The sequence below is a fragment of the Colletotrichum navitas genome (genome assembly GCF_030913465.1).
Source record: "Colletotrichum navitas strain CBS 125086 chromosome Unknown LY79scaffold_2, whole genome shotgun sequence".
NCBI classification, from domain to species: Eukaryota; Fungi; Ascomycota; class Sordariomycetes; order Glomerellales; family Glomerellaceae; genus Colletotrichum; species Colletotrichum navitas.
The window spans coordinates 737,998-757,199 of record NW_026850548.1 but is presented as its reverse complement, the minus strand read 5'-3'; the positions used below and the strand labels follow the sequence as shown (position 1 = coordinate 757,199).

At 56.0% G+C, this 19,202-nt stretch overlaps 8 protein-coding genes across 8 annotated transcripts; 4 read left to right on the top strand and 4 right to left on the bottom strand.

Annotated features, from left to right (window-relative positions):
• The first annotated feature begins 3,284 nt into the window (after positions 1-3,284).
• On the top strand, positions 3,285-6,207 carry LY79DRAFT_535400 (glycogen synthase). The gene is made up of 5 exons (XM_060556511.1): positions 3,285-3,610; positions 3,685-3,782; positions 3,835-4,110; positions 4,164-5,722; positions 5,777-6,207. Exons 1-5 carry the CDS (start codon positions 3,508-3,510, stop codon positions 5,880-5,882), a joined length of 2,142 nt encoding a protein of 713 aa, XP_060420131.1. The 5' UTR covers positions 3,285-3,507; the 3' UTR covers positions 5,883-6,207.
• A 1,154-nt stretch (positions 6,208-7,361) lies between these two features.
• Positions 7,362-9,366, top strand: LY79DRAFT_586217 (F-box domain-containing protein; the record flags this gene model as incomplete). The annotated part of the gene is made up of 2 exons (XM_060560598.1): positions 7,362-7,735; positions 7,800-9,366. The coding sequence occupies 2 exons, from the start codon at positions 7,362-7,364 to the stop codon at positions 9,364-9,366; spliced, it is 1,941 nt and encodes a 646-aa protein (XP_060420130.1).
• A 318-nt stretch (positions 9,367-9,684) lies between these two features.
• Positions 9,685-10,191, bottom strand: LY79DRAFT_535396 (uncharacterized protein). The gene has a single exon (XM_060556509.1). It carries the CDS (start codon positions 10,091-10,093, stop codon positions 9,773-9,775), a length of 321 nt encoding a protein of 106 aa, XP_060420129.1. The 5' UTR covers positions 10,094-10,191; the 3' UTR covers positions 9,685-9,772.
• Positions 10,192-10,355: 164 nt separating this feature from the next.
• Positions 10,356-10,706, bottom strand: LY79DRAFT_535395 (uncharacterized protein). The gene has a single exon (XM_060556508.1). The coding sequence runs from the start codon at positions 10,591-10,593 to the stop codon at positions 10,432-10,434; it is 162 nt and encodes a 53-aa protein (XP_060420128.1). The 5' UTR covers positions 10,594-10,706; the 3' UTR covers positions 10,356-10,431.
• Positions 10,707-11,270: 564 nt separating this feature from the next.
• Positions 11,271-12,035, bottom strand: LY79DRAFT_665190 (uncharacterized protein; the record flags this gene model as incomplete). The annotated part of the gene is made up of 2 exons (XM_060563025.1): positions 11,271-11,731; positions 11,846-12,035. 2 exons carry the CDS (start codon positions 12,033-12,035, stop codon positions 11,271-11,273), a joined length of 651 nt encoding a protein of 216 aa, XP_060420127.1.
• Positions 12,036-13,776: 1,741 nt separating this feature from the next.
• On the bottom strand, positions 13,777-14,940 carry LY79DRAFT_535392 (uncharacterized protein). Its single transcript, XM_060556507.1, has one exon. It carries the CDS (start codon positions 14,657-14,659, stop codon positions 14,132-14,134), a length of 528 nt encoding a protein of 175 aa, XP_060420126.1. The 5' UTR covers positions 14,660-14,940; the 3' UTR covers positions 13,777-14,131.
• Positions 14,941-15,663: 723 nt separating this feature from the next.
• LY79DRAFT_143587 (uncharacterized protein) lies at positions 15,664-16,608 on the top strand. The gene has a single exon (XM_060550983.1). It carries the CDS (start codon positions 15,717-15,719, stop codon positions 16,491-16,493), a length of 777 nt encoding a protein of 258 aa, XP_060420125.1. The 5' UTR covers positions 15,664-15,716; the 3' UTR covers positions 16,494-16,608.
• Positions 16,609-17,313: 705 nt separating this feature from the next.
• LY79DRAFT_143649 (uncharacterized protein) lies at positions 17,314-18,612 on the top strand. The gene is made up of 2 exons (XM_060550985.1): positions 17,314-17,613; positions 17,668-18,612. Exons 1-2 carry the CDS (start codon positions 17,528-17,530, stop codon positions 18,395-18,397), a joined length of 816 nt encoding a protein of 271 aa, XP_060420124.1. The 5' UTR covers positions 17,314-17,527; the 3' UTR covers positions 18,398-18,612.
• Positions 18,613-19,202: the final 590 nt, after the last annotated feature.

Genomic DNA, 19,202 nt, shown 5'->3' with positions numbered 1-19,202 from the left:
AGCAACCCGGTGGTGCGTATTCCTTCCTTTGCCCAAACGGCCGCCGAGGATGGATTCAAATCATTTTTCGCATGTTACTGTAACCCGATTTGCGCGGTCGCGCGCCGTTACAATATTGTTGAGATCGGTTAGTTGTTGGTGATTCATGTTGCATGTGGTTGATAGACCGTCGTGGGTCGAAAGGGAAAACCTTGACCGAAAAGAGCGCGCATAGTCACGTGACGGCTGATCTTCGGCTTTGGCATCGGTTTGGCCTGTCCTCGTCATGGTGCGCTGAAGCTGCACCGCGTAGTGAACTAAGGACTGATCTAACGAGACTCGGCTACCAGAAGTTGTCGTTGCGTGGCATATAGTTTGTAGGATCACGTTGTTTCGCTATTTGGCCAAGTATTGTCTACCTCATCTGCCACATACTTGATGAAAAATCAGATTGAGGGAGGGTATCACAAAGTTCACCTTCAACCTAAGGCTGCTTGCTAGCTGCGGCCCGTCTTCCATACACAGTCAACAACGAAGAGGCATAGCCAGAGTGTTTGCAGGCGAGACCTCCATCTTACCTTTGTCAACTCTCTCCCCGGGTAAAATTCTAGAATTTGATAGGATGGTCGGCTACCAGGGCAGCCTAGATCGACCTGGAAGGTTTTCTGTCCTAGGTTGGGCCGCAAGATTTGGCTTGGAATTCCAGTCGCGTGCTCATTTCCTGACTGTGGCTCAACGGCGGCCACGGAATGTGGCCCGGGTGAGTTCCGGGGAGACGGGGCCATCGAATAATCATGGGAACTATGGTAGTTGAGGCCACGGAGCGTTGTCAATGACAACCAGGAACGCCGGAGTGACCGCTGTGTGTCTTCGGTAGTAAATCAGCTCTCTGGCTTCACGGGGAGGAGAAATCGGGAAGTGATGCAGTCTCGCCCAGGTAGAGGGTAGTAAGTGAAGCTCGGTTTTGACTTTCGTTGTCCCACCAACGTTGGTCAATATTCTGTCGACATAGAAAAGACTTTGAGTCGTACAACATCGCATGGCCCAATGAGACAAGGAAAAAAAACGATGCCCAAAGATGGGGTTAGCGAGAGCTTGCCTGTAAGGAAGATAGGTCAAGTGGCATGCATGCCCATAAGCGGTACGTCTGGCTTCCCGCTTGCGCGCTCTGGGCAACACTGTGGTAAGGGACACGATAACCAGGAGACTAAAAGGCTTTCATCCTTTAAGTGACATGACACGCTTGGTGGAGACCTGATAGGCTAGGTGGGTAGGGCCTGCAGTAGACCGTTCGTTGGGTGAGGGGTTGTATACTATAGCCTACAGGCTCGAAAACACCATGCGAGAAATCGGACCGACAGGCTGACCCCAGAAACCGAGACTGGGGAAGCTATGCAGAGCAACAAGAGTGGAGGGGGATGCGGAGACAGTCCATCGGGGTCGGGGTCGGTTTTTCTGTTGCTGTTGCGTCCGAACACCTAACCAAACCTAGGTCCAAGGGTGTTCGTTCTGCTGACCCCGACTCATGCTCTCAGAAACTTGTTTGACATCAATGTCAAACTCACTGGGCCAGTACCATGGTGATGGCTCTAATCCGGTAAATGGGTTGGAATCTCACTGGCTGGTGTCCAGACAACAGGTGCCTGGAAAGGTCAGCATGCTCAGTGATGAACAGATCATCGGCTGGCGGGTTCACCCGGACGCATTCGTAGACACTCGTTGGAGGCGAATTTGCGAAAGCCTCGCTATGGCGGTTGTTGTCATTGAATGCATCTGTCTCGGAGGGCAATGCTTGTATGAAAGTAGAAATCCCGCGGGAAAGTATGACATATTTCCAAGGCGGAGGATTGTTCCCTCCAATACCTAGGTATTTGAGACATGCCAAACCAAGACGGCGTGCGTAGATTCATTTGCAAAGCCCAACGAGCTTTACAGAAAGAAGCGCATGGAAAGCGCTGTCGAGATACGCCATCGAGAGTCGATCCAAGGTAGAAAAGGGGCGTCTGCAGCTCAGACGAATTGCCTGCACTGATTGGGTGCTCCGGTGACAAGCGTTCCTCTTTTTTCACGTTTTTTCGTCAAACGTGGCAGAATCTGAGAGTCTGGGGAGTGTCAAACCCCGCAAACATTGTCGTCATTCTGACTAAGTCGGCTTGGAGAAAGCTCCCAAGAGGACCCCACCTCTATCAAAATTGCACGAGGCCTGGCGCCCCTTGGCCACCATTCCTAAGGTACCTAGGAAAGTATCCCTCCCTCCCCCCGGGGTATGTACGGCAAAGGTACCTATCCACCTAGCTACCCACCTCGGGTTGCTCTCGGTTTTCGATCAAGGTCGCAATTCCGATACAGGAGGCAGAAACTGATACTTACCCCTCGAGCTTCTGCATAATGCTGCTTCTGTACACTACAGAGTTTGAACGAGACTGGGATGGAATTGTCTAGGCCTCTTGCAGTGGCAACGGAATAATGCACGTTCAAAGTCGGGTTTCTTAGGATGCATGAGGAGTAGCATTCGGAAAGGAAAGGCAGAAAAGCGGCGAGTCCGCACGAGAAAGACCAGGGATAGTGGGTGAGAAAGAAAGAGAAGAAATCAATTCTCCAAAACAACGCGGAAAATGAGAATGCCCCCAGGGTGAAATACCTAGGTAGTCTAGTGTATGGGAAAAGAATTTGTTGAGACTTCTCGCGGTCTGGACTTGTACCATCCTGGTATTGCACGACCGAAAACGCCCCAAACCGCAGTGTGGATTCCTCGCTAGCGGTAGCTTCCAGGGGGCCCTGTAATATCCGCTGAGCTCCTCACCCGCGCTTTCTCCAGTGTGTCTGTCTCCAGAGCTTTACGAGGAAAGAGGTACCTTACCCGGCCACCCACTTCTCTCCGTCTCTCTCTCTTTTTTTTTTTTTTTTTTGCGATTGAGTGTGGTAGCATCAAAGGTACCTGAGCTCAAGGTACGGAAAAGTAGGTAGGTATGCACGCATGGTAGCTTTCCTGCTAGCGCGGACAGGAATTCTGGGCGGGACGGGGAGAGAGGCTGGATTTCAGACCTTTGCCCGCGCGCTCTCGCCGCTCGCCTCCCAGACTGGTGGTCTGTTACCAGACCTGTGTAGCTAAAACCTACCTTCCCCGCATACAACTTTCTCCTCGCTCGGGAGCTCTCTTCTCTTGTCTACCCTTTTTGTTGTCGTCGTTCCCGTCTGTCTTGACCAAGACATCTCACGCTTCTATTGTTTTAAATCAAAGCCTTGTCCATCCGCAAGCCATATCGAGGGCATCTCCAACCTGCCACGTTCCTCCCTCATATTTCCATCCGCGTCACCTTGGTTACCGGTGAGTGCCTGCCAACCTGTTGTACACCTGCGTCATCCCAGCTCCAATTGAGTCTCTGCTTGCTTCCCTGGCGCGCGCTTCCTGCGTTCCTTTTCTACCCTCAATTCGCCGCCCCGATAGATAGCTGCACTCGCGCTGCCCGTCTTCCTCAGCAACTGACATCGCCGCGATACAGCATCTTCAGACTACCATTTTGCACCATGTCCGACTTCCCACAGGGCCAGCGGGACAACGCCGACCGTCCTGCCCGCGATGTGAAGAATCACTTGCTGTTCGAGATCGCAACCGAGGTTGCCCATCGAGGTAACGACGTCCCCTGCCACCTCCCCCCGCCCCCTGGTTGTCATCTCCGCAGTGGGCTGACCCGTTCTGTGCAGTTGGCGGAATCTACTCAGTCCTCAAGTCCAAGGCGCCTGTGACGACGGCCGAATATGGTGACCGCTACACCCTCATCGGTCCCCTGAACCACAATTCGGTAAGATTGGGACTACTTGGTGCGGCCTTGGCGGTTTACTGACCATACACAGGCCGCAGTCGAGGTTGAGGAGTTGGAGCCCACGAACCCCGAGCTTGCTACTACGATTCAGTCTATGAGAGACCGTGGCATTGGCATTCTCTACGGCCGATGGCTCATTGACGGTGCCCCGCGAGTCTTGCTCTTCGACACCAAGACAGCCTACCACTACATGGATGAGTGGAAGGCGGATCTGTGGAACGTCGCTAGCATTCCCTCGCCGCCCAACGACGACGAGACGAATGAGGCAGTCATTTTTGGATACGTCGTCGCGTGGTTCTTGGGAGAAGTAAGAAGAAGAACAACGAGACTGGCATTGGCAACCAAGCTGACCTTTTGCAGTTTGTCTGTCACGAGAAGAAGAAGGCCGTTATTGCGCATTTCCACGAATGGCTTGCCGGTGTCGCTCTTCCCCTCACCAAAAAGCGTCGTATCGATGTGACGACCATCTTCACCACTCATGCAACCCTGTTGGGAAGATACCTCTGCGCAGGTTCTGTCGACTTCTACAATAACCTGCAGTGGTTCGATGTTGATGCCGAGGCCGGAAAGCGTGGCATCTACCACCGCTACTGCATCGAGCGCGCTGCCGCCCACTCTTGCGATGTCTTCACCACTGTTTCACACATCACCGCCTACGAGAGCGAGCATCTGCTCAAGCGCAAGCCAGACGGTGTTCTCCCCAACGGGCTGAACGTCACCAAGTTTTCTGCGATGCACGAGTTCCAGAACCTGCACCAGCAGGCCAAGGAAAAGATCCACGATTTCGTCCGTGGGCACTTCTACGGCCACTACGACTTTGACCCCGAGAACACTCTCTACTTCTTCACTGCCGGCCGCTACGAGTTCAGGAATAAGGGTGTCGACATGTTTATCGAGTCTCTGGCCCGATTGAACCATCGCCTCAAGTCTGCCGGCAGCAAGATCACCGTCGTCGCCTTCGTCATCATGCCGGCCCAGACCACGTCACTGACAGTCGAGGCTCTCAAGGGCCAGGCCGTCATCAAGTCGCTGCGGGACACTGTCGACGTCATCGAGAAGGGCATTGGACGTCGCATCTTTGAGCGCTCGCTCAAGTGGCACGATGGCGACCCGATGCCCGATGACAAGGAGCTCATTAGCGCCCAGGATCGCGTCCTCATCCGGAGACGGTTGTTCGCGATGAAGCGCCACGGCCTCCCCCCCATTGTTACCCACAACATGCTCAACGATAGCGAGGACCCCGTTCTCAACCAAATCAGGCGCGTCCAGCTCTTCAACCACCCCTCAGACCGCGTCAAGATCGTCTTCCACCCAGAGTTCCTGAACTCGGCCAACCCTGTCTTGCCTCTGGACTACGACGAGTTCGTGCGTGGTACGCATATGGGCATCTTCGCGTCGTACTACGAGCCATGGGGCTACACCCCTGCCGAGTGCACCGTCATGGGCGTCCCTAGCATCACAACCAACTTGTCCGGCTTTGGATGTTACATGGAGGAGCTGATTGAGAATTCGAGCGACTACGGTATCTACATTGTCGACCGCAGGACCAAAGGGGTCGACGACTCGGTCAACCAACTTACGACACACATGTTTGACTTTTGCCAAAAGAGCCGCCGTCAGCGCATCAACCAGCGCAACCGTACTGAGCGCCTCAGCGACCTGTTGGACTGGAAGAGGATGGGCATGGAATACGTCAAGGCTCGCCAGCTGGCGCTAAGACGGGCCTACCCGGGCTCCTTCAGCGGCGAGGAGGAGGAGGAGGACTTCATCCCCGGCGTGGAGCAGAAGATCTCGCGACCCTTCTCGGTGCCCGGATCTCCGCGCGACCGCACTGGCATGATGACCCCCGGCGACTTTGCCAGCTTGCAAGAAGGGAGGGAGGGGCTGAACACGGAGGACTACGTCGCTTGGAAGTTGCCGTGAGTCGAAGAGGTCATTTTTGCGGTGTAACAAAAGCTAACGCGCGTTTGCAGTGAAGAGGAAGACCCCGATGAATACCCCTTCCCGCTTACCCTCCGCGCCAAGCGCCCCTCGGGCCCAGCGAGCCCTCTGGACGGAGTGCAGCTGAACGGCAACTAAGAGCGATGGCCTACCGCCCCGTAGCACACGAAGCGCAAACTGTTGTGGGCCAAGTGTGCCTTAAAAGACAAGCGACAGCAGATGGTGGAACATGTACAAAATGCTATCGGATACTCGCTGGCTATTGCTCCCGGACTACCAGGTCGTCTTCGGTCATGGACCAGTCGCGATTCACAATTTTATATAGGGATATGGATGGATGTAATGGGTTATGGAGAGATTGAGCAAGGCAACCAACGACGAGGGTGGGACTGCATGGGTGAACATGGACATGTACGAGCAGAGTACCTAGCATACTTGAATGAGCATTAGATTGGTTCCCGGACATTCCTCTGTCAAAGGTTCTATATGGTGCATCAATCATGGGACATGAAAATTTGATGCTCTTTTTTTGGTACCGCCGGCGGCAGGGGGCCCCGGGGAGGTTGTTTCGTTTCGAAAAGCAGTAGGATCGGCTTGGCCGCCGAGGACGAAAGTGATGATGTGTGAATCGACGCGTGTTTGTTGCTCGTCTGAAGATCAGGGGGGGTGAGGCCCCCCTGGGATGACGGCAGCGAGGGCGAATCGGGAGCGGTATAGGGCCCTTCCCCCACACTGACGGCCATCCCATTCAGGGGTCCCTTGGATACGTGGATGGATGGGCGCGTCGAGGTGGGGAGCACGCTAAAAGTAAATGGAGAGGGACATTGGGACGCACGGTACTAAGGAGGGACTAAAACCCCCAGCGCGATTCCAACTGCCCAGTGCCTGGTGGCCCTCCATGTCTTTCTTTGTCTGTGTGGCCTCTCGTTGTGTCCTCTTTGTTTGGCAAAGGTTTACTAGGTAGGCATCGTGGACACCAATAAAGGGGTGGGTGAATGATATAGCTGGCCCGGACGGCTATTGTCGATCTGTCTTGTCAACACTTTCATCTGCAGGTTAGGTAAATTAAGAATTTTGCGTCGTCCAAGGGGAATAGGTATGTATCTATCCGTACCTACCTACCTACACTACCTTGCCAGGCCATCCCAGACAGCAACCCGTTGACACCTCGTCCCAAAGTAGAAAGGGCCACTACCTACATGTGCCACTATATCCGTTGGTTTTACTATCTACTAGTAGGTACCTTAGGTAGGTAGACTACGATCACCCCGTACCCCTCGTTCAGCTTGGCGCGAAAAAACGCAGAACAGCGAGCGCGACAGACTGACCACCGCCAGCAAAAGCAAAAACTACTTCGCCCTCACGCTGTCAAACTTTGGTTGGCCGTGGCGTTGGACCTGCAGAAGCCTCCCTCTCGCCCCCAACCCATCCAGACGACGGTGCCGACCGGCCAATGCTACTACACTACACCGGGACCCGTTGATTTAACATACCATCCCCTCCCCCCCCCCCCCCTCCCCTGATATCACGCCCTTGGCAAGTCGTTTGCCCTCCTTCCCCCCTCCTCCTCTCCGCTTCCCCAAGGACATGAAGCTCGCCGTTCGGCCTCTACAGAAGATGGGGTTTTTCCGCAGAGATAAAGACAAGAAGAAGCAGCAGCATCAGCTGGGCCATCAGCAGCAAAAATCTCACGACTTCACCGATCAGCAATTGTCCAAGTACTCGTCCCAGGTCCAGCAGAACTACCGCAACGTCGTCTCGCCGCCTGGCACCCACATCCCTACCCGAGCCTCCGCCGCCCTTTTGCAGAGCCTGCCAAAGAACATTCTCCCTCGCATCTTCTCCTTCGTCTGCCCCCACACACAAGATGAGACGTACGAGACGTGCGAGACGAGCGCCATATTCGACGCTTGCATGCTATGCGACCTGAGAGATCTGGCCCATTGCGCGCGCGTTTGCTGGGGATGGAACAAGGTGGCAAACGCCCTACTGTACGCCACCTCTCATCCCCCCTCCCCCTATGTTGGATTACCCTGACTTTGCTCTCTGCTCTAGGTACCACAGCATCCGCATCGACGCCGTCCACTACTGCCCTCGCGAGATCTACCTGTCGGAGCAGCGCAAGCGCAAGACCTTTTTCAAGCGGAACGCCGACCCTGAAGACACCCCCACCGCTCGCCTGAAGTTGTTGTGCAGGACCTTGCGCGAAGACCCCACGCGCTTCGGTGCCCGGGTTCGCTACTTGAAAGTGCCCTACATGCTCCGTGAAGCCGCCACAGCCGATCTCGCCCGCATCATCCACGTGCTACCGAATCTTGTCTACGTCGACCTGCCCGAAGGTCTGTTCGCAGACGAACACGGATATGCCACGCTGAGGCTCGAGGTCGAGGCTAGATGCCGAGATCTCCGTAAGATGACCTACCAGGCAGGCGCTGAAGGCAGCTTGTCTAAGCTCGCCCACGGCGGAATATGGCAGAACCTCGAGGTCCTCGAACTGATCAAGATCAACATGGACCCGGTCGTTCTGCGACATGCTCTGGCCAACCTGCCGACACTACGCGCTTTGAAGGTGATGGGTTCACAAGCCTTCTCGGATGACATTTTCGCCCACAACGAAGAGCTGCCTCCTTTCCCGCCCCTAGAGGAATTGATCCTCAGCAACACCCCTTCAGTCACCGCCAACGGTTTGGTCGACTACCTGGGCCGCGCCGATACCCGCAACCATCTCCTCGTCCTGTCCCTCCTCAAGACAGGCGTTCACCCCGCGACTCTCGCCGATATTCTGTCTGCGGCTACGAACCTGCAGACGCTTGCCATCGAGGCCTCGGTAAGCGATGCTTTCAAAAGCGGGCCAAGAACGCGGCGGCTCGCGTCAACGTCTCTAGAGTCGCTGCGCTTCGAGATCACCGCGCACAAGTCGGCGGGCCCCTACTCCAGTGTGACGGCTAGTTACTATACATACCTGGCAGCATCGCTCAGGGGCAACGGCATGCCAAACCTAAGGTCGGTTTACGTCCTGGACGAGTACTTCCAAGACGAGCTTGAAGGCCTCCCCCGCCCCGCGGCACCGTTCTCGTACGGTGCCAACGCCCGGCCTGGCTCGTCTCACTCGATGACTTCGCACCGGCCCATGTCGGGCCTGCCCAGTGGTGGACGCGGCGGCCTGGCACCGCCTAGCAGTGCTGGCATGGCGATTCCCCGTCCCTTTGCCGCGACTTCAAACGCTCGTGCCTCGCAGCGCTTCAGCTCTACGAATCCCTTCGCCGGTACAGGCCCGCTGTCTCACCCTCTGACGATCTACACCAAGTCGAACGACGCATTGGACTGGTCGTCGGTGATGATCCAGCCTACGCTACCCAAGGGCGGCGGATCCCACCATCGCGGAAGCATGAGCTTTCACGGCGACCGCCCCATTAGCTCCTACGGCCTTGGCGCTGATATCGCGGGCTCTGGATGGAATACGGCAGCAGCGAGGAAGAGTATCATGGTGGGCAACGGCGCAGGCATGTTTATGGCCATACCGAGCCAGAGCACCGGCGGCAGCAGGGGGAGTGATGAAGACTTGTGGCCCAGACCCAGCACAGCAAACAACGAAAAGAAGTCGGCCGATCTCTGGCGGTAAGCAAGAAAGCCACTATGGAATCCTATGGACGAAGGGCACTGGGAGGTTTGTCCAGGTCATGGACTACTAGAAGAGAGAAGCGAGGGATGAGACGTGATGAACGATGTGAGGCTTGGAAAGGGACGAGAATACCGGATGGTGTGTGGGAGGAGAGAGCACCCACAACAAAAAAAAAGGGAAAAGAAGAAAAAAAAAGGCCAACCAGAATTCACGCCGAGCCCAGTTATTTCTTACTTCTTTTCGGTTTTGGGGGTCTTGTCTGTTCCATGAAGGGGCACACCGGGATAATTGGGATGCCTCATGCTGCCTACGCTTGTATCAACACTATACCCCGACAGCTTTTCTTCTTTTCTTTTGACGGAGTACAGAGGCCGGTTTCAAACAAGACTATTTGCTTCAATCGTGCTCAGATCTTATGCTTGTGATGTCCGCGTGTGCTGAGTATATTCGTGACGCGCGAAAACGTAGGAGACTCGAGGACAACGGCAGCAGGCGGGCCCTGGATGCTTGGCGTTCGTCGGTGAGGTCGATCACGAGAGGGTCTTCCCCCGTTGCACACCAAACGAGTCTCGTGGAAGTCGGGAACCCTTGTGGGCACCAGATGGGTCGTTTCCACGCAATTGTGCTCTCCCCTGTGAGCTGAAGCTTCCTCGACAGCAGACAGCAGACGGAGGACGAGACCGAGCCGACCTTTTGAGCTGCAAGGCAATATCGCAAAACCGGGCATTGAAGAGGAGAGCCCGGCTGGGCTTGCACGAGACCGTGTTCCGCTCTTGTGGTTGGTGGTTAGTAGTCATCGCCTGGAGTTACATAGTGTATCTAAGCTATTAACACCTAGAGCATTATGCCAAGTCAACTGTTAATCTATGTACTTAGCCAGCAGCCAACCTGTGGGCCTAATTGTTATACCATACTAATACTTTTAAAGACATCAACTAGAGATTTCGGTAAGATCCGTCTCACCGTCAATGTGTTATTTATGTAGGTATTAAGAAGTGGACCTTCAGATTACACGCCAACATCTGGCGTTCATAACCTCCGGTTTTCAAAGGATCCTTTGGTGTACTACCATCGGGGTCGATCCAGGGCTGGGGGAAGAGGCAATGTATTTAGCTGCTTCTTAAGTTGGGTTGGGACGGGCATTCCGGGAAGCATAAAGCGCGGAGCAGGGAGACACGGAGTTTCGCTCGTGTTTTTAGGAATGTGGACGTTGACTCGGCTTCGCATCAAGAAGTTAAGAAAGTAAACGAACCCTGGACGAATATTTGCATCTCTCACCGCCGCCGCCAAAATAGGGCTACCATATCTCGTCTCGGTGTCCCGAATACGAACAACGGCCGTCCGTAATAGTTTGGTGGGCTCCATGGAAATTCCCTGAGTCGATCCGATCCGAAAGAACATGTTCCCTAGTCCAGTCTATAGGGAACCTGCCGGCTTGTGTTGAGTGTGAATAGGCGCGTATCAAGCCCGGAAGACGATATGGGTGGATGGATAGCCCGCTTAGCTATCCAGGTAGGAAAGATGTCCCGCACAGACAAGCTACAGCCTCTCGCGGCTCGCTGGCATACGAGAAAATCACGAAGAATATTTTCGTGTTGACGTCGTTGATGTGACCAGTCATTGCCATTCTCGATCCGCTACGTGCTGCTGACGCCGGAGAGTCTACCTGCGGCTCGCCTGGCCTTGTATCGAGCCTCTGGTGCGCGCCGTGACTCGACAGGGCTGCTCATCAGCTAGCGTCCTTGGCTGGGCGTGCCGGGGTCTTGAGTCCATCCGATGGTTATATATTCTAACCCCCAGGCCTCGTGCCTAGAACCTCATTTCGTGTCTACGTAGTTATTAAGTAGCAATGACTCTACTTTGTCTTGTTCCTGGTTGGCGGCAACGCTCATTGCTACAGGCTATTATACAACCGGAGGAGGGTTCGCTTTGAGATTTCTTTCAAGGACCTGATCCCACTCGTCATCCTTTCGAGCGAGCCTCTCGGCAATTTTGAAGTACTCGGCCGGCACGCGCGAGTCGACGTCGTCCTGGGCGAAGAGCTGGATCAGCGCCTGCGCTGTCATGAAGGCCCTTGCCATGCCGTGTCCCGAGTACCCGGCGGCGACCCACTGACCGGCGCAGTCGGGCACGGCGCCGACGTAGGGCAGCTCATCCGGGGTCAGGCCCATGATGCCGGACCAGGCGTAGCACGGCGGTCCGGCGCCGGTCCGGACCGCCATGTGCGTCTCGGAGAACTCTGTCAGGGAGCGGATGATGTCGGGCGTGGTGGTCGAGTCGTCCCAGTCGCCGAGGGGGCGGTGCAACCCCGTGGACGGGCGAGGTCGCGGCCGCCGAAGATGAGGTGCTTGCCGTCCACCTCGCGCTGGATCATGTAGTCAAAGTCTTCACCCCACCGGATGCTTGCGGTATGGCCTAGGGGACAGTCGATGTGAGGCCGGGGCGGCGGCAGAGCGACAACGTTGCCCTTGAGGGAAACAATCTTTGTCGAGGAACCCGGGGAGGAGGTGCGACACGTAGCCGGTTGTCGCGTGGAAGACGTTGGCGCACCAGATGGTCCCCCTCGGGGTGCCAACGCGCCACCGCGGGCTGCCGTCAGCCGCTGGTGCGGCGGGTGTGACGGAGAGGGCGAGCGTATGGGTGAACAACTGCATGCCGCAGGACCTCATGCCGGAAGAGTGCGCCGACTACTTTTTTGGCCGCGCCGTCTGCCCCGACAAGACCGACCTCTCGGCTGGCGGCTCCTCTGGCGGCTCGGGCCCGCTCGTCGCTCTCGGGCGGCAGCCCCCTAGGGATCGGTACCGATGATCCGTGGTATCGGGAACCGATCATCGTGCGCATGCCCTGGGACCAGGCCGGCTATGACGATCTGAAAGCGAGGCCGCTGCCGAGGACCTCGCGTTCAGTATTGTCCCAAGCGGCAGTATCGTCCGTCCGATCTGCGCCACCGTTGGCCGAATGGGTGGTGTTTGGTCTAGATAACGCCAACGGCTATCAGATATGTTGAGTGCGCGCAGCCCTTCCCCCTGGACGCCAGTGTTACATGGCACTGCTTCTTCACTCTATTACGCCGCTCGACCCTCCAAGCTCTGTCAGGTCAGCAGGGGACCGTTGTACCTATGATTCCCACGCTCTTTCGATTAGATTACGGAACACGGCCAGTTCCCAGTGTGAACAGGTGGAGAAGATGGATGAACGGGAGAAGAAACCCCACAATGTTTGGAGAATGGGCAAGCATTTATACATTTCTGTGAGGGGGCACCGATCAGCAACTACTAGAAGTGCATGTCCAAGGAGAGAAGAAAGGCAATGTTTCCCATAAAGAGGCTAACAAGACAACACCGACACACATTGTGGATATATACGGTCAGCTTTCCGGAAGGTGACATGACTGAGAACTAGGTAGGACAAGACCGGACAGCATCGTCCTCCGCCTTGTCGATGGGAGGACTCGCGACGAATGAAGCACGCTCTGGTCCAACAGTCTCACACCTAGTGAAAAGTGCACAGGGCAAGAATACTTCCCGACGGGAAACAACGTCTCGCCCTCCCAACTCGTATCCTTCCGAAGTCAAGGAACATGGGGCGGGTCGGCTCTCGGCTCGGGGCGGGCTAGCAAAGCTCCGGGCTTTGTACACGGCGAAGTTGGAGCGAACGGGACCAGAACAGCCCGCTATGCTGGGGCGCCTTTCTATCGGGCTGCTTGCTCTCCGATTGAGCCTCGAGGAGCAGGGCGGTCTTTGGCATGCCAAACACGAACGCCACCGTGTGTGCTCGCGCGGATCAGAAAGGGGGCAGCACTGACCGTAGGGTTCTACTGCTGTAGACGTAGTGATCTGCAATGCGAAAAGTCCGTTTGATGCAGTGTAGATATCTGATGATGGCCACGTCGGACAACTCGCCGCCGGCAACCCGGCGAGCGGTCTCACGTCGCCATGCCCTATTTGCGCGTGCGTACACGCGTGTAGATAGTCTTCAAGCGTCGCTCAAGCCTAACTCGCGCACTTGAAGACTACTATATGATTTAGCACTAACACGAGGTAAATTGAATATGCCCAGATATAAGGATACACTTTGTACTATTAACCAACCCCGCGCTTAATAGATATTTACTGCCAAGACTCTTGTTCAGCGAGAACCCTTAAAAATAACGTTCTATTTAGCTGCTTCAAAGACAAGCCGCTTGCCGTAAGTCCTCTGGAACTACTCTCTCGAGTTGAAACGCTAACTGCCCTAGAACGAAGTGTCTGCTGCCAGCTATTTCCAGTGGGACAGAGGGGCTCTTTCAATACAACTAGAGCCAACTGAGACTAAGAGCTGAGCTCAAGCAGACGCTTACAGAAGTACGCTTCGCATTTGACTCATGGATTCGCCCAACATCTAAATCTCTATGGGAGACACCAAGAGCTTCTTGCATGCGTGCCAAAGGAAGAAGAAGAAAAAAGAGAGACTGATCTCGCTTCCTCTGGCCCCTCCCCAGTAGCATGGACGGCATACTGACACCCACCAGGCAGAGGCGCTACCCGCGATTACCAGGCTCTACGGAATCAAAGAGAACCACCGAGCATCTGTCTCAGATGATGCGGACAACAACGAACAATGCTGTTGGAGTTGATTAACCAACAGACAGGGTCTTTCTCGTGACCGGGTCAGGGCTGTCTCAAGCCTCGGGGTCGATATGCCGGTCTCCGCCCCCCCCGTCTCTTGTATGACCGAGACCCCCAATCAGACGGTGAGACGTCTCACTGGCGTGATTCCAGAAACATCACACCCACGGGGAGGGAAAAAAAGAATTGGTTGATCCAAGATGTGTTTCTCTTCCCGAGATATGTTTCTCTTCCCGTTGCTTCCCGCAACGTGTTGCGGCATGTCCAATATTGGCCGTGGCGGTGAGACACAGCCAGGAACGAGCCGCGACATGGCGCCTCACACCGGAGGGCACTTGTACACGGCATCCGGTTCCGACGGCCAGACATGTTGCACCTTCGGAAGCACAAGGGAAGATAGAAGCCCCCCCCCCAGCGACGGCACCTACCGAGAAGCCATGGAGGACGCTCGGCATCCCAAACCTGTGAACCAGGAACAGGCGCTTCGCGTGATCCCGATATTGCGTCAGTACCACCCCTTCCGATAAGCGAGCCATGATCCCCTCCATCTCAGGTCCCCTCATGGATGCGGCTTGTGTACAAGAGAAGAAGAAAAAAAAGAGAGAGAGAGATACATCAAGACAATGTATGGTGTACTGTGTGACCTCATCCTGTGCGACGAAACCGGCCCCCTCCCGCAACTGCATCTTGCGCGATGACGCCCTGCAGGCAGGGACTCTTTCGCCCGCGTTTTCGTGGGCTGATTGCTTACATCAAGTCTTGCATTTTCCGCACGCGTTCCCCGCCACTGCAGGGAACAAGGAGGGACGGAGAGAGGGATTCAGCTTTGGGTACCAGTAACACGTTGTCCCGCGCCGCGAATCTGTCGACCTTAGCACTGCAACTGCTCAACCTCGAGGATGAAAAAAAAAAAAAAAAAGCAGGACAGAGAGAGAGTTCCATGTCGTCAGCTCCTTGCCCCCCCCCCTGTCGGACCCTGCAGTTCGGCCTGGCGCGAGCTTGGGTTCGTCGAGGGCCGAATGCCAAGGACCAGGCGACGAGGCGCCTGGCAAGATGAGAAAAGTTGGCAGCCGATGATGTATCCTCTGGAATCACTCCTCTTCCACTTCGTCAGGATGATTGGAGGCGATGCACGAACGTTCCAGAACTTGGTCCCAAGCAGAAACCCACGACGGGCAGACGTTGCTTGCGGGCATGCGAGAGGTGGGATGTGATGTGATGGAAGGGAAGGGGGGGGGGGTGGCCGAGATAAGCGACGTCACGATGCAGTTCGCGCCTAAACTGCAGTATGCACATCCTGTTTTGTCTGTTGAGCGGTTGCCGCGCGTCTTGAAAGCATGGCCAAACGTCAAGGTCTAATTGTCTTGTCTCTCTCTTGAACATAGACCACCAAAGGCCGAATGTGCGGGCATCCCAACAGATGCAGCAGAAGAACGAGTGACTAGGGGGTCTTTGGAGGTCAGAAAACCCAAAACCTCGATAAAGCCTGACCGACGTCCAGCAAACTCAGGCGTGAGGTGACGTCGTGCCACGGGTTGGTTGTCGGTGGTTGGTAGTTGGCGGTTGGGCTGGATGCAGAAGTGTGTGGGGGGGGGGGGGGGGGGGTGTTGCAGGGGTGATGTCATGTCGCAGGGGTTTCCCCTAATGTCACGTGTTTCCTGAGATACAGTTTTCCATCTGTAAAAAAACCACCTACGGTACGGGTACGGTACATGTTGCTTACATACACACGCATACACATGTATGGGGTTTGCAGTTTGTTATGTGGAGACGGCTGCAACACGGCGACCCGGACACGGTGCACTGCCGGAACCACTACATACACTACACGGACGCGGGGAAGGGGGCGCGGGTCGATGCGGAGGCGGAGACGGGCCACCCGGGGGGGCCACTTGGATCGGGAGGCAACGCTCTCCCCCTTCCCCTCCCCACTCTTCGGTCTCATCATTGCTGCCATCATACAACCCGGCACACTATACATATGTAGTACTGGGTGGGAGGGTGGACTGGGTTCGAAAAAGGTCGCCGTTTCATACCTGGAGAAACGGAGTCGATATTCGTTTCGGGCCTCCCGCCATGCCATTGCGCACACAATGCATGACGACCCAAAATGCCGCCCTGGACTGTTGGCAGCAGCGGCGCAGTGCGGGACCGACGAGACGAGTGCAACCCCCCCCCAACGTAGGATTCCATCCGGTTGAGCTCGTTTCGCTCCGTTTCAGATCGCGGGCGAATGCCCCTCTCCCTCAATGCTGCGAGGTCGACCTAGCCGTCGCAGCGACGTGGGATAGGATAGGTCGAACCGTCAGCCATGTCCGCTTTGCTGCTGACGAACGACGAGGTACATGTTCCGGACAGTGCAGGAAGACGCTGTACTCTCCCCGTATGCACACAGGGTCCCGAGAGGCTGGCAATGGCGCAGTTGCCTGTCAGCACCGCATGCTCGTCAGTATCATATCCCTTTTTGGTCAGCTATCCGAACAAGAGCAAGTTATGAGCCACAATCAGCTGAGGCCTTGAAACGGACTCCCCGGGAGGGAGCCTCCAAGAGTTGACATCGCCTACCACACGGCTTGCGGTAAGAGCATCTCATCTCATTGTCGGCTGACGACGCTTGCTCGTCAATATCTTTGCCTCTTTGCAAGGGGAGGGGGTGAGACTCACTCGCCATGTCCAGCTCTCGTTATCCAATACCCATAAGCGCATAGCGTAGTGGGTCTCTGGCAGGGTCGGTCTGGGTGCGCTCCTGCGCGGCTTAGGTAGACAAGACTAAGCTCGTACCTGAAAGATCATCTTGGACTGTGACGCTCGATCGGCCAGCTATGCAAGAATAGCATAGCATTGGCAGCTGGGAGACGAAACTGGGAAAAAGGAAAACAGTCGAGCCTCTCTGGGCAAGACGGTAGCCGGCCTCGGGACGCCCGCGTAGGGCATTGATAGGGATTGGGAACCTGCATAGCCCCTCCCGATTGTGGCTCTCCTCAGCCCCAGCGAGCACATGGCGCGTCTAATGTCAGCATGCAGAAGGGAAGACGACGTTGGGGAGGGCCAATCGATCAGGGTTCGAGTAGCCTTCTGTTTCGTTTCTCCGCGCGTCAGATGCAGAGCCACTCTAGCCGCAGACATCGGCCTGGCGCCATCTCAAATCGGTGAGGGTGGGGAGGTGAGGACTCGAAGTACGGGCCCCGCACCACCCGGCGCCGAAGCAGGGTCCGCGTTGAATCTATAATCGCCCGGTGACCTGCCGGGTGAGAGAAGACTCTGGCGATCGCGCATGCACTCCAAGCACCCGGGTGAGAAGGGAGTTCGCGGATCAGTTTCACGCTGTGGCCTTGTCAGCTACCATCGGCGACGCCTCTGTGCAAGCCCGGGCGCCTTGAAACGGTACATCACGTAGCGGACGCGCAAGTCGTGATGCTATCGCGTAGCGCTTGCGTTGTCCCCGTCCAATGACCATGACGGCTCGGCCGGCGGCAAGGCAGATGAGACAGCGAGCAACATAAGGCTGGCCTGGAAGAAGCAGCATCCGTTACCCGCTGGGGAAAGAGTAAGTCATGATTGGGTTGTCGCATTCCGATAATTCGTTCACGATCCCCCTCCCCCCCGGTCCCCCTGGCCTCAGGGGTAAACGTTGCGGGACGTGTGTCATTGTTCGAATCCCGCGGTGATCACACAAAGCCTAACACGGCGATAGGGTTTCGAGGAGTAGTATCCGTAGACAGACCCGACTGCCGATTATTGACAGCTTCATCGACAGCCGCACGTGTCGGATCATGGCACCCTCCCCCTCCCCTTTCCCTTTCACCCCCAACGATACCGTGCGAATCGTTGGACGCACCATGAGATGGGATGGGATGGGGCGGGGCCAAGACGCGCCCGCGCCGATCATCGGGTGTGATTGCTGCTGTACCTATGTAAGCCAGCCCACGTCCATGACCGCCCACCTCGCAATTACCACCTCCCACGCGGCGCCGCGAGCGCTGCCGTCCGGCACGGGTTGGAGAAGAAAGCATTTGCTGCTCGGAGCGCCGTGGTGTCTACTGCCGGCACGTGAAACAATCCACAGAGGCCACTCTTCTGCTCCCTTGGAGAGAGGGAAAAGACAAAAAAAGAATAAAGGAGGGGCTCCCTCCATGTGGATTAGCATCATCTCGCATAGCCGTTGGCGTGGTGGCACTTCTGTGGCTGGAATTAATTTTTCGAGGCTGCCGCGATGGAGTCGACCGAGTGGCGCCCGTCGGGAAACGTTGAATTGCATCAGGCGGCAGAAGGTGCTCCGTGACCCTCCCCCCTCCGAGCAAAAAAGCGACTGTGGGGACGGCAGACCAGGATGGATGGGCGGGCCAGCTTATCTTGGCCGCGACATGCCCACTACCGTACTCGAGAGCCACTTGCAAGGGAGTCGGGGGGGGATGAGACTGTAAGGCGGGTATCGTCGCGAGAGACAGTTGGGCCGAGAGTCGCGACCGTTAGAGGCGGTTGAAAGGAACGGAAGGAAACGAGGGTTCGCAAGCAAGGGACAGGGGGAAATGGCACGTTGTTGATTGTTAAGAAAGACCGACGACAAACGAAAACTCCGAGTCGACAAATGCTGGAAGTTTCCCCCCGGGGGCTAACTAAGGAAAGGGAGAGAGAGAAGGAGAGAGAAGGAGGGAGACGAGAAGCACGCATCTATCCGTGGTGCCGGATTTCATCGCATCTTCCAAAGCACACCCCCCACTGAGTGATTCCATGTCAAATTTGCCGTCTGCCGGTATCAGGCTGGTCTGAACTAGGACAGGAGGCTGACGGCACATGGGCTGATTGACTCCTTTTCTCCTCGTAGTAGTATGTACTGACGTCTAGGTGGATGGATGCTGCTGGCCCCGTTGCCGCCGCCAAGCACCAGCGATGGGCCTTGCATGTCGTATCGCCATACAGGTAGCAGAGTGCTTTGTGGGGGAGTTTTTATTTCGTTTTTTTATTTTATTTCAATCAATGCTGCGGCAAACACACACGAGCGTTGCCATCCATCTTGTAGGACTCCGCCCCCCCTCTCATACACTGTGCGATGCTTCTCCGGACAGAGACGGAGTACCGTACGGGGCGTGGGTTACCTGGCTCCGATCATTGTCCGGAAACCGTCGCGTCACCAGCCATGCTCTGTGCCTGCAGGCGTCCCGAAACAAATCGCCATGCGGTGGCAGGGTATTGCTTTGGCGAAATGAAGCACGCAAGCCGTCAGGAGTG

Bases quoted from the DNA above. Each gene is read 5' to 3' on its own strand.
- LY79DRAFT_535395 (XM_060556508.1), bottom strand. From the start codon at position 10,593: ATGCGAAGCCGAGTCAACGTCCACATTCCTAAAAACACGAGCGAAACT.
- LY79DRAFT_535392 (XM_060556507.1), bottom strand. From the start codon at position 14,659: ATGCAGTTGCGGGAGGGGGCCGGTTTCGTCGCACAGGATGAGGTCACA.
- LY79DRAFT_143649 (XM_060550985.1), top strand. From the start codon at position 17,528: ATGATTGGGTTGTCGCATTCCGATAATTCGTTCACGATCCCCCTCCCC. The intron at 17,614-17,667 runs GTGTGTCATTGT...ACACGGCGATAG, and splicing joins AGGGGTAAACGTTGCGGGAC to GGTTTCGAGGAGTAGTATCC.
- LY79DRAFT_143587 (XM_060550983.1), top strand. From the start codon at position 15,717: ATGGGGTTTGCAGTTTGTTATGTGGAGACGGCTGCAACACGGCGACCC.
- LY79DRAFT_535396 (XM_060556509.1), bottom strand. From the start codon at position 10,093: ATGCCCGGTTTTGCGATATTGCCTTGCAGCTCAAAAGGTCGGCTCGGT.
- LY79DRAFT_535400 (XM_060556511.1), top strand. From the start codon at position 3,508: ATGTCCGACTTCCCACAGGGCCAGCGGGACAACGCCGACCGTCCTGCC. The intron at 4,111-4,163 runs GTAAGAAGAAGA...GACCTTTTGCAG, and splicing joins TCGCGTGGTTCTTGGGAGAA to TTTGTCTGTCACGAGAAGAA. The intron at 5,723-5,776 runs GTGAGTCGAAGA...GCGCGTTTGCAG, and splicing joins TACGTCGCTTGGAAGTTGCC to TGAAGAGGAAGACCCCGATG.